Source organism: Pseudophryne corroboree, chromosome 3 (genome assembly GCF_028390025.1).
Source record: "Pseudophryne corroboree isolate aPseCor3 chromosome 3, aPseCor3.hap2, whole genome shotgun sequence".
Classification (NCBI taxonomy): domain Eukaryota; kingdom Metazoa; phylum Chordata; class Amphibia; order Anura; family Myobatrachidae; genus Pseudophryne; species Pseudophryne corroboree.
This window is the reverse complement of record NC_086446.1, coordinates 351,503,555-351,518,224: the sequence shown is the minus strand read 5'-3', so window position 1 is coordinate 351,518,224 and position 14,670 is coordinate 351,503,555. Positions and strand designations below refer to the sequence as shown.

The 14,670-nt window shown below is 45.0% G+C and overlaps 1 protein-coding gene across 1 annotated transcript in view; it reads right to left on the bottom strand.

The window, feature by feature from the left end:
* PSMD3 (proteasome 26S subunit, non-ATPase 3) overlaps window positions 1-13,894 on the bottom strand; it is a 22,541-nt gene extending 8,647 nt beyond the window's left edge. The window contains exons 1-3 of the mRNA XM_063959757.1: window positions 13,524-13,894; window positions 9,446-9,636; window positions 9,117-9,254 (exon numbers count right to left, since the gene is read on the bottom strand). Coding sequence (XP_063815827.1) covers window positions 9,117-9,254; window positions 9,446-9,636; window positions 13,524-13,644 — 450 coding nt within the window. The 5' untranslated portion in view covers window positions 13,645-13,894. The remainder of the gene's footprint in view (window positions 1-9,116; window positions 9,255-9,445; window positions 9,637-13,523) is intronic.
* Between the last annotated feature and the right edge of the window lie 776 nt (window positions 13,895-14,670).

Sequence of the window (14,670 nt, the reverse complement as noted above, 5' to 3'; positions counted from 1 at the left end):
TGAATCGTGTTACAGATCCAGCGTGCAATAGTCTGCTTGGAAGCAGGCGCGCCAATCTTGTTGGCCGCATATAGGACAAACAGTGCCTCTGTTTTCCTAATACGAGCCATTCTGGCTACATAGATTTTTAACGCCCTGACCACATCAAGGGACATGGAATCCTCCAAGACATCCATAGCCACAGGCACCACAATAGGTTGGTTCATGTGAAACGACTAAACCACCTTGGGTAGAAATTGGGGACGAGTTCTCAATTCCGCTCTATCGACATGGAAAAATCAGATAGGGGCTCTTGTGAGACAAGGCCGCCAATTCGGACACCCGCCTTGCAGATGCCAAGGCCAATAACATGACCACTTTCCAAGTGAGAAATTTCAAGTCAACAGTTTGAAGAGGTTCAAACCAATGTGATTTAAGGAACTGTAACACCACGTTAAGGTCCCACGGTGCCACTGGGGGCACAAACGGAGGTTGAATGTGCAGTACTCCCTTTACAAAAGTCTGCACTTCTGGAAGAGAGGCCAATTCCTTCTGAAAGAATATTGATAAGGCCGAGATCTGCACCTTAATGGAGCCTAACTTTAGGCCCATATCCACTCCTTAAAGAAAAAATAGCAGCGCTAAATTCAATTAATATAACAAAGAGATGGATTAGATGAAAACAGGTAAAAACATTTATTAACGATTCTGATAAAATACCAATTAAGATCAATATGATCACCGGCAAACTTAATGATACCAGAAATGTCCGTTCCTTTTGAATAACTGGACACCAGTTTAGGCAGATTTATAAAGGCTTAGGAGCTGGTTGCACAGTCCCAAAGAAAATATTACCGCTTCTTATGCCGCTGGAGGGAGAAAGTTCCAATTAGAAGATTCTTCAATCAGGAGTTGGTAACATGATCTCAGTCCTCACCAGTATGCGGAGTTTGACTTGCGGAAACGGTCCTTGATAAGCCTGTTTATATCCACCAAATGTTGAATCTGGACGTCCAGTATGGTCCGGGCACTGGTTCTGAAGCAAACAGCCGGTGATCAGGATGGCACCTGACGCGTTTCGCTGCAGGACCTGCAACCAGCTCCTAAGCCTATATAAATCTGCCTAAACTGGTGTCCAGTTATTCAAAAGGAACGGACATTTCTGGTATCATTAAGTTTGCCGGTGATCCTATTGATCTTAATTGGTATTTTATCAGAATCGTTAATAAATGTTTTTACCCGTTTTCATCTAATCCATCTCTTTGTTATATTAATTGAATTTAGCGCTGCTATTTTTTCTTTATGGCTTGTATGTTTTTCTGTATCAGGATTGACTAATCCTGTTGTTTAGCAGCAGCATTAGAACGACAGCCCAACCTGCGCCCGAGCATTAACCTTGGTTACTTTCTTTCTGTTGCATCCATATCCACTCCTGTCTGTAGAAAATGGAGAAAACGACCCAGCTGGAAATCCTCCGTAGGAGCACTCTTGGATTCACACCAAGACATATACTTCCTCCAGATACGGTGATAGTGCTTCACCGTTACCTCCTTCCTAGCTTTAAGTAGAGTAGGGATGACTTCCCCTGGAATACCTTTCCTAGCTAGGATCTGGTATTCAACCACCATGCCGTCAAACGTAATCGCGGTAAGTCCTGGAACACACACGGCCCCTGTTCTAACAGGTCCTCTCTGAGAGGCCAAGGATCTTCCGTGAGCATTTCCTGAAGATCTGTATACCAGGCCCTTCGAGGCCAATCTGGAACAATGAGTATCGTCTGAACCTTTGTTCTTCTTATGATCCTCAATATTTTTGAGATGAGTGGAAGTAGAGGGAACACATAGACCGCCTGATACACCCATGGTGTTACTAGCGCATCCACCGCTATCGCCTGAGGGTCCCTCGACCTGGAACAATATGTCCGAAGCTTCTTGTTGAGGCGTTTGAGGGAGTCCCCAGCAACTTGTCACTTCTGCAAAGACCTCTTGATGAAGTCCCCACTCTCCTGGATGGAGATCATGCCTGCTGAGGAAGTCTGCTTCCCAGTTGTCCACTCCTGGAATGAATACTGCTGACATGATTTTCCGCCCAGCGAAGAATCCTGGTGGCTTCTGCCATTGCTGCTCTGCTCCTTGTTCCGCCCTGTCTGTTTACATGCGCCATGGCTGTGATGTTGTCTGACTGGATCAGAACGGGTAGGTTTTGAAGAAAATGCTCCGCCTGTCTAAGGCCGTTGTATATGGCCCTTAATTCCAGCACATTTATGTGCAGACAAGCCTCCTGGCTTGACCATATTCCCTGAAAGTTTTTTCCCTGTGTGACCGCTCCCCATCCTCGGAGGCTCGCGTCCGTGGTCACGAGAACCCAATTCTGAATTCGAACCTGCGACCCTCTAGAAGGTGAGCACTCTGGAGCCACCACAGGAGAGAGATCCTGGCCCTGGGGGACAGGCTTATCATCCGATGCATTTGGAGATGGGACCCTGACCACTTGTTCAGTAGGTCCCACTGAAAAGTTCTTGCATGGAACCTGCCAAACGGAATGGCCTCGTAGGCCGCCACCATCTTTCCCAACACTCGAGTGCATTGATGAATCAACACTCTTTTTGGTTTCAGCAGATCCTTGACCATGTTCTGGATTTCCTGAGCTTTTTCCACTGGAAGAAAAACCCTCTATCTTTCCGTATCCAGAATCATGCCCAAAAACGACAGCCGAGTTGTCGGAACCAACTGCAACTTTGGCAAATTTACAAGCCAGCCGTGTTGTTGTAGCACCCTCAGAGAGAGATCCACGCTTTTCAGTAATTGTTCTCTTGATCTCGCTTTTATCAGGAGATCGTCCAAGTACGGGATAATTGTGACACCCTGCTTGCGCAGGAGCACCATCATTTCTGCCATTACCTTGGTGAAAATCCTCGGGGCCGTGGAAAGCCCAAACGGCAAAGTCTGAAATTGGTAATGACAATCCTGCACAGCGAATCTCAGGAACGCCTGATGAGGAGGGTATATGGGGACATGAAGGTATGCATCCTTTATGTCTAGTGAAACCATAAAATCCCCCCCGTCCAGACTGGAGATCCCTGCTCGGAGAGATTCCATCTTGAATTTGAATCTCTTCAAATACAGGTTTAGGGATTTTAGGTTCAGAATCGGTCTGACCGAGCCGTCTGGCTTCGGGACCACGAATAGAGTTGAATAAAAACCCTTTCCCTGTTGTAACCGGGGAACCATGATAATCACTTGCTGTTGACACAGCTTTTGTATTGCCGCTGAAACTATTGTTCTCTATGGGAGAGAAGCTGGTAAGGCAGATTTAAAAAATCGGTGTGGAGGCACGTCTTCGAACTCCAGTTTGTACCCTTGGGTCACAATTCCTAGCACCCAAGGATCCAGGTCCGACTGAACCCAGACCTGGCTGAAGACGTGCCCCTACCGGTGCGGACTCCCGCAGGGGAGCCCCAGCGTCATGCGGTGGATTTGGCAGAAGCCGGAGAGGACTCCTGGGAACTAGCCGTAGCTGGTGTTCTTTTCCCTCTTCCTCTACCTCTGGCGAGGAAAGATGATCCACGCCCCTTTCTGAATTTAGGAGACTGAAAGGACTGCATCTGGTATTGAGGCGTTTTCTTTTGCTGTGGGGGAACAAAAGGCAAAAAAGAAGACTTACCCGTGGTAGCTGTGGAAACCAGATCTGTGAGGCCATCCCCAAACAAAACTTCACCTTTGTAAGGCAAAGCCTCCGTAAGTCTCTTGGAGTCAGCATCACCAGTCCATTGACGGGTCCACAGCGACCTCCTAGCTGAAATTGCCATGGCATTGGCCCTTGATCCCAAGAGGCCAATATCTCTCGCAGCCTCCCTTAGGTATAACGCTGCGTCTTTGATGTGACCAAAGTTAACAGAACAGAATCCCTGTCGAGGGTGTCCATGTCAGATGACAAGTTATCTGCCCAACCTGCAATTGCGCTACTCACCCATGCCGACGCAACCGCCGGTCTGAGCAGGGCTCCCGTAGTTGCATAAATTGATTTTAAAGTGGTTCCTGCTTGCGGTCCGCAGGATCCTTTAGGGTCGCCGTGTCCGGGGACGGTAGGGACACTTTTTTGGATAACCGCGTCAAGGCTTTATCCACCGTGGGTGATAATTCCCACCGTAACCTGTCCTGTGAGGGGAAAGAAAAAAAAAAAGAGAGGCGCCCGTGACTTTCAACCTAGGGAAACTTCCTAATGCCGCACAATATGGAAAGAAGGGGGGAAATTGCCAAACCCAAAAAAATATCAATAACAAGAAAAGCGAACCAAAATGTGCGCAGAAGGAAGAGCCAATAATAAATTTAATTAATTTTTATTTCATTAGGGTTAATAACCAAGTGATAATATGAATTAGCTAAAATATAATCCTTAGAGTGACCACAATAGGATATGAAGAAAAAAAAAAATATTAAATTAAAACATAATATTAAAATCCACAACCATCTGATAACATTCTCACATACAGCTAGTATTTCAGAAGGCCAATAATGGATACAAATGTATCAAAATCCTATAGAATGAAGCCGTGCCTGAAGTAGGTAATACTGTAACCACTTGGGATGCACAAATAAATCACAATGTTTCAAAAAATAATGATACATGTACTAAAAAGTCCACAGTGGCTGGCCAGCCTTATTAACTAATTGATAAAATGTGCACAAAGTTCATCCAAGGTCAGTGTAATAAAAGGGTAAAAAATATGTATTGCCTGTCAATTGAGATTTCACGGGATTAAATCAACGGTGAAAGACTAGAAATCATTATAATAACGATCCAAACTGATAATGGTTAACCGTTAAGTATATAGCCAAAAGTCCCGTACGGCTCAGCGGCTCCTATCCTCGTGTGGCCGCAGGTGTAAATAGCTAAATGTCGGGACAGTGGGTAGAGGCCAGTCCCGTCCCACTAGACAGTATTGAATATAAAGTCCCGAAATAGCTCAGAGGCTCCTAGCCTCGTAAGGCCGCCGGTGTGGGCGGCTAATAAAACAAATTACCGTAGTGATGAATTAAGTCCCGTATCACCCGTAGCAGTACAGTAATTAATATAAACACAAAGTCCCGAATGGCTCAAAAAGCTCCTAGCCTCGTGAGGCCGCTGGTGTGGGTGGCTATTCTAACGGGATAATGTAGTGATGAATAAAGCCCCGTCTCACCCGTAGTAGTTAATGCAGTAGCCGTCCTGCCGGATATTCACCGGACCTCCGCCGTCTCTAATCCACAAGCCGTCCTGTGCTGCGCTGGCTCGGTGATTCTCCAACAGCGCAGCTGGATGATCCTTAGGCTATGATAAAGTGGATGGAAATATTCGTGGCTGGTTAGGGCTAGCTGTGATGTCCGATAGTCTCCAGGCAATAGAGACAACAAGGGATGGTTTGGATATAAAGGTCACTCCAAAGCCGTTCAACCTAACACGTTTCTCGACCGTAGGCACTGGTCGTTTCATCAGAGGAAGTGAAATAAAGGAAAGTCCTCATCTGACTATATTTAAAGCTCCAAATTAAATTATCTGAATAGAAACAGCTGATGAATTTCAATCCATTCAACCATAGGAATCAAATTAAAGTGAAGGAGTCCAATACTCTCATGTGCATATATATATAACTCTTAATATCATACTTAAATATGATTAAATAAAACAAAAACAAATTAATAAACATAATAAAACGAAAAACCAATATATATACAACTATAAAGATAATGTGAATATATAAACTATAATACTCAGGAGTGAAGTGTCTAGAAGTGTATAAAATATTAACAGATTAATAATGGTATGACATGTGAAATCAATATAAATATATATGTAATATAATAAAATAGGTGCAAATTGCAGCGATATTATAATTCATATGGAAAATACAACCAATAAAACTAATTTTCCTAGTTCTCTATGGCAGATATATTGACGATATATTTATTATTTGGGAGGGTGACATAGGATCATTATTAGATTAAGTATGATATTAAGAGTTATATATATGCACATGAAAGAGTATTGGACTCCTTCACTTTAATTTGATTCCTATGGTTGAATGGATTGAAATTCATCAGCTGTTTCTATTCAGATTATTTAAAGCTCCAAATTAAATTTAGTCAGATGAGGACTTTCCTTTATTTCACTTCCTCTGATGAAACGACCAGTGCCTACGGTAGAGAAACGCGTTAGTTTGAACGGCTTTGGAGTGACCTTTATATCCAAACCATCCCTTGTTGTCTCTACTGCCTGGAGACGATCGGACTTCACCGCTAGCCCTAACCCGCCACAAATATTTCCATCCACTTTATCATAGCCTAAGGATCATCCAGCTGCGCTGTTGGAGAAGCACCCAGGCAGCGCAGCACAGGACGGCTTGTGGATTAGAGACGGCGGAGGTCCGGTGAATATCCGGCTGGACGGCTACTGCATTAACTACTACGGGTGAGACGGGGCTTTATTCATCACTACATTATCCCGTTAGAATAGCCACCCACATCAGCGGCCTCACGAGGCTAGGAGCATTTTGAGCCATTCGGGACTTTGTGTTTATATTAATTACTGTACTGCTACGGGTGATACGGGACTTAATTCTTCACTACGGTAATTTGTTTTATTAGCCGCCCACACCGGCGGCCTTACGAGGCTAGGAGCCTCTGAGCTATTTCGGGACTTTATATTCAATACTGTCTAGTGGGACGGGACTGGCCTCTACCCACTGTCCCGACATTTAGCCATTTACACCTGCGGCCACACGAGGATAGGAGCCGCTGAGCCGTACGGGACTTTTGGCTATATACTTAACGGTTAACCATTATCAGTTTGGATCGTTATTATAATGATTTCTAGTCTTTCACCGTTGATTTAATCCCATGAAATCTCAATTGACAGGCAATACATATTTTTTACCCATTTATTACACTGACCTTGGATGAACTTTGTTTGTGCACATTTTATCAATTAGTTAATAAGGCTGGCCAGCCACTGTGGACTTTTTAGTACATGTATCATTATTTTTTGAAACATTGTGATTTATTTGTGCATCCCAAGTGGTTACAGTATTACCTACTTCAGGCACGGCTTCATTCTATAGGATTTTGATACATTTGTATCCATTATTGGCCTTCTGAAAATACTAGCTGTATGTGAGAATGTTATCAGATGGTTGTGGATTTTAATATTATGTTTTAATTTAATATATTAATGTTTTTTTTCTTCATATCCTATTGTGGTCACTCTAAGGATTATATTTTAGCTAATTCCTATTATCACTTGGTTATTAACCCTAATGAAATAAAAATTAATTAAATTAATTTATTATTGGCTCTTCCTTCTGCGCACATTTTGGTTCGCTTTTCCTGTGAGGGGAAAGGATACGCCATAATAATTCTCTTGGGAATCTGCAGCCTCGTCTGGAGTTTCCCAAGCCTTTTCAAATAGAGCGTTCAGTTCATGAGATGGGGAAAACGTTACCTCATGTTTCTTCTCCTTAAACATACAGACCCTTGTGTCAGGGACAGAGGGGTCCTCTGTGATATGCAATACATCTTTTATTGCTATAATCATGTACTGAATACTCTTGGCCACCCTTGGGTGTAACCTCGCATCATCATAGTCGACACTGGAGTCGGAATCCATGTCGGTATCAGTGTCTGCTATCTGGGTAAAGGGACGTTTCTGGGACCATGATGGGTTCTGTGACACAGTAATATCCATGGACTGTCTCCATGCTTGGTTCTGAGACTCAGATTTGTCCAACCTTTTATGTAATAAAGCCACACTTGCATTCAAAACATTCCACATGTCTACCCAATCAGCAGTCGGCGGTGCCGACGGAGTCATTACCACATTCTGCTCCGCTTCCTCCTTCGAAGAGCCTTCCGCCTCAGACATGTCGACACACACATACTGACACCCCCAAACACACTGAATTATAGGGGACAGACCCACAATGAGGTCCTTTGGATAGACAGAGGGAGTTTGCCAGCTCACACCCAGCGCCGCCACAGTCTGAAATATTAACAATACCTCAGACCTGTAAGCGCTTTTATATATAAATATATATCAAATCAGCACCAAATTATTGTGCACCCCCTCGTTTTGCACCCTGTTACTTGTGTATAGCAGGGCAGGATCCGGGAGCAGCTTCTCTGCAGCAAGCTGTGGAGAAAATGGCGCTGGTTAGAGCTGAAAGAAGAAGCCCCGCCCCCTTGATGGCGGGCTTTGGTCCCGCTATTATTTATACTGGCGGGGGTTTGTATACCCTGCCTATGCAGTGTATATACTATGCCAGTCTAGTATCTGAGATAAATTTTGCTGCCCAGGGCGCCCCCCCTGCGCCCTTGTAGTGCCTTGTGTGTGTGTGGGAGCAATGACGCACAGCGCGACAGCTGCGCGGTACCTCACGAAGATCTGACATCTTCTGCCGCCTCTGACGTCTTCTTGCTTCCTAGACTCACCCGGCTTCTATCTTCCGGCTCAGTGAGGAGGACGGCGGCGCGGCTCCGGGAACGAACAGCTAGACGACCCCAGTGTTCAGACCCTCTGGAGCTAATGGTGTCCAGCAGCCTAAGAAGCAGGGAGCCTGTTGCCAGCAGTGCTCCCTGAAAATAAAAAACCTAACAGTCTATTTTCTAGAGAAACTCAGTAGAGCTCCCCTGTAGTGTTTCCAGTCTCCTCTGGGCACAGGATCTAACTGGAGTCTGGAGGAGAGGCATAGAGGGAGGAGCCAGTTCACGCCCATTTAAAGTCTTAAAGTACCCATGTCTCCTGCGGAGCCCGTCTATACCCCCATGGTCCTTACGGAGTCCCCAGCATCCTTTAGGACGTAAGAGAAATGTATTCTTTAATCATGGTTTATAAATGTCACCGACAAGCAATACTTATTTATTTTTGTGTGTGTATTTTTGGAACTTTCTGGACACTTTATCCAAAAAAAAGATAATCCCATTGCCTGGATATCAGTGCTACCAAAATCCAGGAACCATGATCGTATTGTTAAAAGCTTAGCATTAGGTACAGCAAATGTTATTTACAGAACTATAAAACACATCTGGTGCAGTCGGTACAAGTTTAAATGTTATGGTAACCGTAGCCCAATATTTCTGCAGTCCTATAGTAAGAGGTGCACTCACCTCAGTGTAACGCTTGCTGTTCATCAGGTAAATCACCAGCAGTAGCTGCAGGTAGGCTTCTACCTCGGGGAGCAGAGGAGCTGAGGCAGCCTTGCCAGTTCGTGGCCTGAACTGCAAATCACCCTCTGTGTCCATCAGCTGGAGAGTCAGCGTGAAAGAAGTAATAATTAGTTGACCAAGATCCACATAATGCAGTCATGTGACACTGTTAGTAGTAACGTCCAGTACATCTTTTTGCCAAGTAAACCATAACACAATAGAAGTGAAATGAAGATGGCTAGCATGACGTAGAAGCTTAAACAAATACAATTCTACTGACAGGTGCTCACCTCCTCCAGGTAGCCGATAAGCATGTCACGGGTAGCAGGATTGGAGGTGAAGAATCCATTAATGGCTTTATGGAGGACATTGGGGTTAAGACGACGGGAAGTGGAGGGCAAAGCTCGTAATGCGCGTAGAACAAATCGAGGCTCCTTGCCAGAAACTGCCTTCTCAATCTGTTTCACGTGCTCCTTAATGTCTACAGCACAGAAAAATAGAAATCAAGTAAATATCATAGCAAAATGAATTAATTATGTGACTACACATACTTCACACCACAAACACAATGTGTGACTCTGTCTATTTGAAGCATAACAACAATACTTGCTGGATAATCTTTCCCTTTGTTTCTTTTAAAATTTTATATTATGCCTAACAAAAGCAGCTTTTATGCCAGAACCATTGTGTAAATCTTGCATCTCGAAGGTTAATTTTTGTTTGTAATCCACTAAGACTCTGAAGATGGCTACTATGGGATAATGCCTATCAGTTACTGTACTGCATAATTCTACTATGGGATAATGCCTATCAGTTACTGTACTGCATAATTTCCTAAAGATGGCTGCGAATGTGCATTACACCTTCCATATCTCAACCTGGAATCAAAGTGACAAAGAGCTATCACTTATGGGCCCTACACACTTGGCAATAATACTGAAAGATATAAACGATCTTGTTCATTAATGAACGAGATACCATTCATATCTTTCAATGTGGAGGCACCAGCGATGAATGATTCACGGCCCTGCGCTCGTTCATCGCTGGTACCCCGTCGCTTTTGCATGCAGGACAATATGGAAGAGATCTTCCATATTTGCCTGCACTGCTATGGAGCCGTGTGACAGGGGGAGGGGGGGGGGGGATGGGGGATGGGGGAGTGAAGAAACTTCACTCCCCCCGTCACTGCCCGTATCCGCCGTTGGGCAGCTCGGCAGGGATCGCGCAGTGTGTAGGGCCCATTACTTTTCTAATCCTTCGTCAGCACAGAGCCTGCTCGCAAGCTCTGTCCTAGCATCCAAAGGATAATTGCAAGCAGTAATTTACATTACTGCATTGCAATTATAGGCAACATAGCTCAACACATTATTGTGGTATGTGATAAATATGCCCCTGTATGAGATATTTTGGGGTAATCTATATTTGCCTAAATGGATAAAACCATTTACAATATTAAGATGGCTACTAAATGTAACTCCAGTGTCATGTCATTGCATGGCGATACATTTACAGCTCAAAAACACAGAAATTATAGCATTATATAATATATAGAAATTACAGCAATATAAGCAGAAGTTATCTGAATGAGGGGCAAGAGCTCACTGCCACGCCAATGGCTCAAACAGGTAGTAATATATTGACAAACAGGGTGTTCAGATTTTTAGGACAATCAAACTTTGTGATCTTAATATCACTTACTTTATTTTTCCTTTAGGAGGGAGTTCATTTAAACATGCTATTGACTAGCGCCGGGAATAAATGCCTGGAACTAATCAATTCGCTGCGGATTTCTGCTCTCACCCTCCTGAGGTGAAAGCAGAAATCCGATAAAACTAGTGTCACGTTAACAGCATCGCACCCAGCACTTAATGGAGAACGCCATTTACCGCGACTTAACAGCATTCTTTAGGCATTGCAACCTGCATCTCCCGACTTAAGTGCAGGATGCGATGTGGCTAATTGAACCAGTGGCGTGCGGTGAGGTCATTGGCTGGTGAGGCACTGCAGCCATAATGATCCGCAAAGTCTGGTGATGAAACTTACTGCCACTTGTGATGTCATTGAAGTAGGTTGACAGTGCCTGCCTACTTCTATTTTTTTATTTAAACATTTAAAAAAAAAATATATATATGTTTTAGGTAGCCCGTGAGTTGAAATAGTTGGGGGATTTGGGATCAGAGTTAGGTACCCCTTTTTACACATTACGGCAGACAGCGTCCCTTTTTTACACATTACGACAGACAGCGTCCCCTTTTTTACACATTACGACAGACAGCGTCCCCTTTTTTACACATTACGGCAGACAGCGTCCCCTTTTTTACACATTACGGCAGACAGCGTCCCCTTTTTTACACATTACGGCAGACAGCGTCCCCTTTTTTACACATTACGGCAGACAGCGTCCCCTTTTTTACACATTACGGCAGACAGCGTCCCCTTTTTTACACATTACAGCAGACAGCGTCCCCTTTTTTACACATTACAGCAGACAGCGTCCCCTTTTTTACACATTACGGCAGACAGCGTCCCCTTTTTTTTTTTTTTTTTACACATTACGGCAGACAGCGTCCCCTTTTTTTTTTTTTTTACACATTACGGCAGACAGCGTCCTTTTTTACACATTACGGCAGACAACGTCCTCTTTTTACACATTACGGCAGACAGCGTCCCCTTTTTTACACATTACGACAGACAGCGTCCCCTTTTTTTACACATTACGGCAGACAGCATCCCCTTTTTTTTTTACACATTACGGCAGACAGCATCCCCTTTTTTTTTACACATTACAGCAGACAGCATCCCCTTTTTTTTTTTACACATTACAGCAGACAGCATCCCCTTTTTTACACATTACGACAGACAACATGCCCTTTTTACACATTACGGCAGACAGCGCCCCCCTTTTTTACACATTACGGCAGACAACGTGCCCTTTTTACACATTACCGCAGACAGCGTCCTCTTTTTACACATTACCGCAGACAGCGTCCTCTTTTTACACATTACGTCAGACAGCGCCCCCCTTTTTTACACATTACAGCAGACCGATTCCCCTTTTTTATTTTTCTTACACATTACATCAGCAGACCAGAGAGAGAGAGTGTGAGTGACTGAGTGAGTGTGTGTGTGTGTTTGTTTGGTACTCGCCTTGGGGGGCCACGATCCACCATCCACAGGACGCAGATCCTGGCAGCTGCTGCAACGCTTCGGAGCCCCTTAGAGCGGAAGACAGCCAGCGGCAGCAGGGAGCTGGTCTCAGGGGCTGAGCAGAGACGGCGGGACTCGGGGACGGCGGGACAAGGGGAAGGCGCGCCTCACAACCCTTGCAGCGGCAGGACAGAGACTTGGGCTCCGGGACAGCTCCCCTCCCGCTCTGCTGATTCCCGGCTGACGGGCAGCCAGCAGCTTCCCGCTCCACCGCTGCTGCTGGTCAGTGTTAGCTACAGGGGCGTGCTATGGGTTGAAAGCACGCCCCTGCCACTCCCCTGTCAAAGCGGCACTTCCACTAAGTGCCGCTTCAGCTGCATTTTAGAATGGGCTTTTACAGCCCAATTCTTGGTCCTGCCTCCCCGCTTCCTGTCCTTTGCACTGACAGCGGGAGGCACTGACAGCGGTGCCTCCTAAACTCAGTTAAAAAGAATATTTAGACACCAAGAATCATTAAAATAATATAAAGCCTAATGCATATACTTATGACACAGAATATGTGTCATAAGTATTTTCTTTATATTATTTTAATGATTATGACAGGGGAGGCACTGCCTCCCCTGCCTGCACGTCCCTGAATTGAACAGATCCGGGCACTCATTCCTGGCACTAGCCGATAAGAGTGTTTAACTGAATTTCCTCCAGATTGTCTAAAGTACAGTACATGTATTGGTAAGTGTATGTACAACACAGCAAACATTACAGGAGGCAGTCCTAGGGCATGCATATGCAGAATAAACATTGCTTTAGGCAGCCCTAATGCACACATATGCAGAGACATTGCAAAAGCCAGTCATAGTATATGGCTACACTTCTTCGACATTGTTGAATATATACATACAGGCTTCCAGTATCATCCCTTTAAGCCGGGACTCTCGTGGGTTACACAGGTTTGGTGGCCGATTAAAACTGGGTGAAATGAAGGCTTGAAGTCAGCCAGCCACAGACTCTGTAATTTGTGTCCCGGTTTAAAAGGATAGAATGGCAAGTGTGTGTATACACACACACACACACACATGAAGGCAACATATATTTATATAGACCGTATTATTGAGTGTATCCTATCCTCTGGGCATTAGCACAGCATACAGTGAATGTAAGTATGACACAGACACAATAACATGGGGCATATACAGGTAACAATGGTGTGTGTGTGTGTACCCTCCAGAGTAACGCTATCCAGTTCCTTTTTTCCCCCCTCAGCGGTGGTCGCCGCCGCGGGCTCCTCTTCCTTCATCTCTACATCCACCGGTTCTCGCCGTTTTGCCGTAGCCTCCTTCATGCTGAGTAGTACCCGGTGCCCGCAGAGCCAGTTTCCGCTTCCGGTCCGGGAATGACTGGCAAGTCTGTCTCTCGCTCTGCCGTAGCGCAAGGACTGCCGGGAACAGGCGCGCAGGTTGGATAGTGGATCGCCGAGCTCATTGATTATCGGTGTTTGTCGGAGTCACTCATGACAGACAGTTGTGAACTACTACTGCTGCTGCTGTGCTGAGTTGATCTGCCTCAGCATGTTATAATGTGATTTGACCACTGTTCTAGGGCCTAATTCAGACCTGATCGCAGCAGCATATTTGTTAGCAGTTGGGCAAAACCATGTGCACTGCAGGGGGGGGGGGGGCAGATATAACGTGCAGAGAGAGTTAGATTTGGGTGGGTTATTTTGTTTCTGTGCCGGGTAAATACTGGCTGCTTTATTTTTACACTGCAATTTAGATTGCAGATTGAACACAACGACCCAAATCTTACTCTCTCTGCACATGTTATATCTGCACCCCCTGCAGTGTACATGGTTTTGTCCATTAGTTAACAAATTTGCAGCTGTGATCATATCTGAATTAGGCCCTTAGGGGGTCATTCCGAGTTGTTCGCTTGTTGCCAATTTTCGCAACGGAGCGATTAAGGCGGAAATGCGCATGGTACGCAGTGCGCATGCGCTAAGTATTTTAGATCAAAACTTAGTAGATTTACTCACGTCCGAACGAAGAATTTCCATCATTGAAGTGATCGAAGTGTGATTGACAGGAAGTGGGTGTTTCTGGGCGGAAACTGACCGTTTTCTGGGAGTGTGCGGAAAAACGCAGGCGTGTCAGGATAAAACGCGGGAGTGTCTGGAGAAACGGGGGAGTGGCTGGCCGAACGCAGGGTGTGTTTGTGACGTCAAACCAGGAACGAAACTGACTGAACTGATCGCAGTGTAGGAGTAAGTCTCGAGCTAATCAGAAACTGCTAAGAATTTTCTATTCGCAACTCTGCTAATCTTTCGTTCGCAATTCTGCTAAGCTAAGATACACTCCCAGAGGGCGGCGGC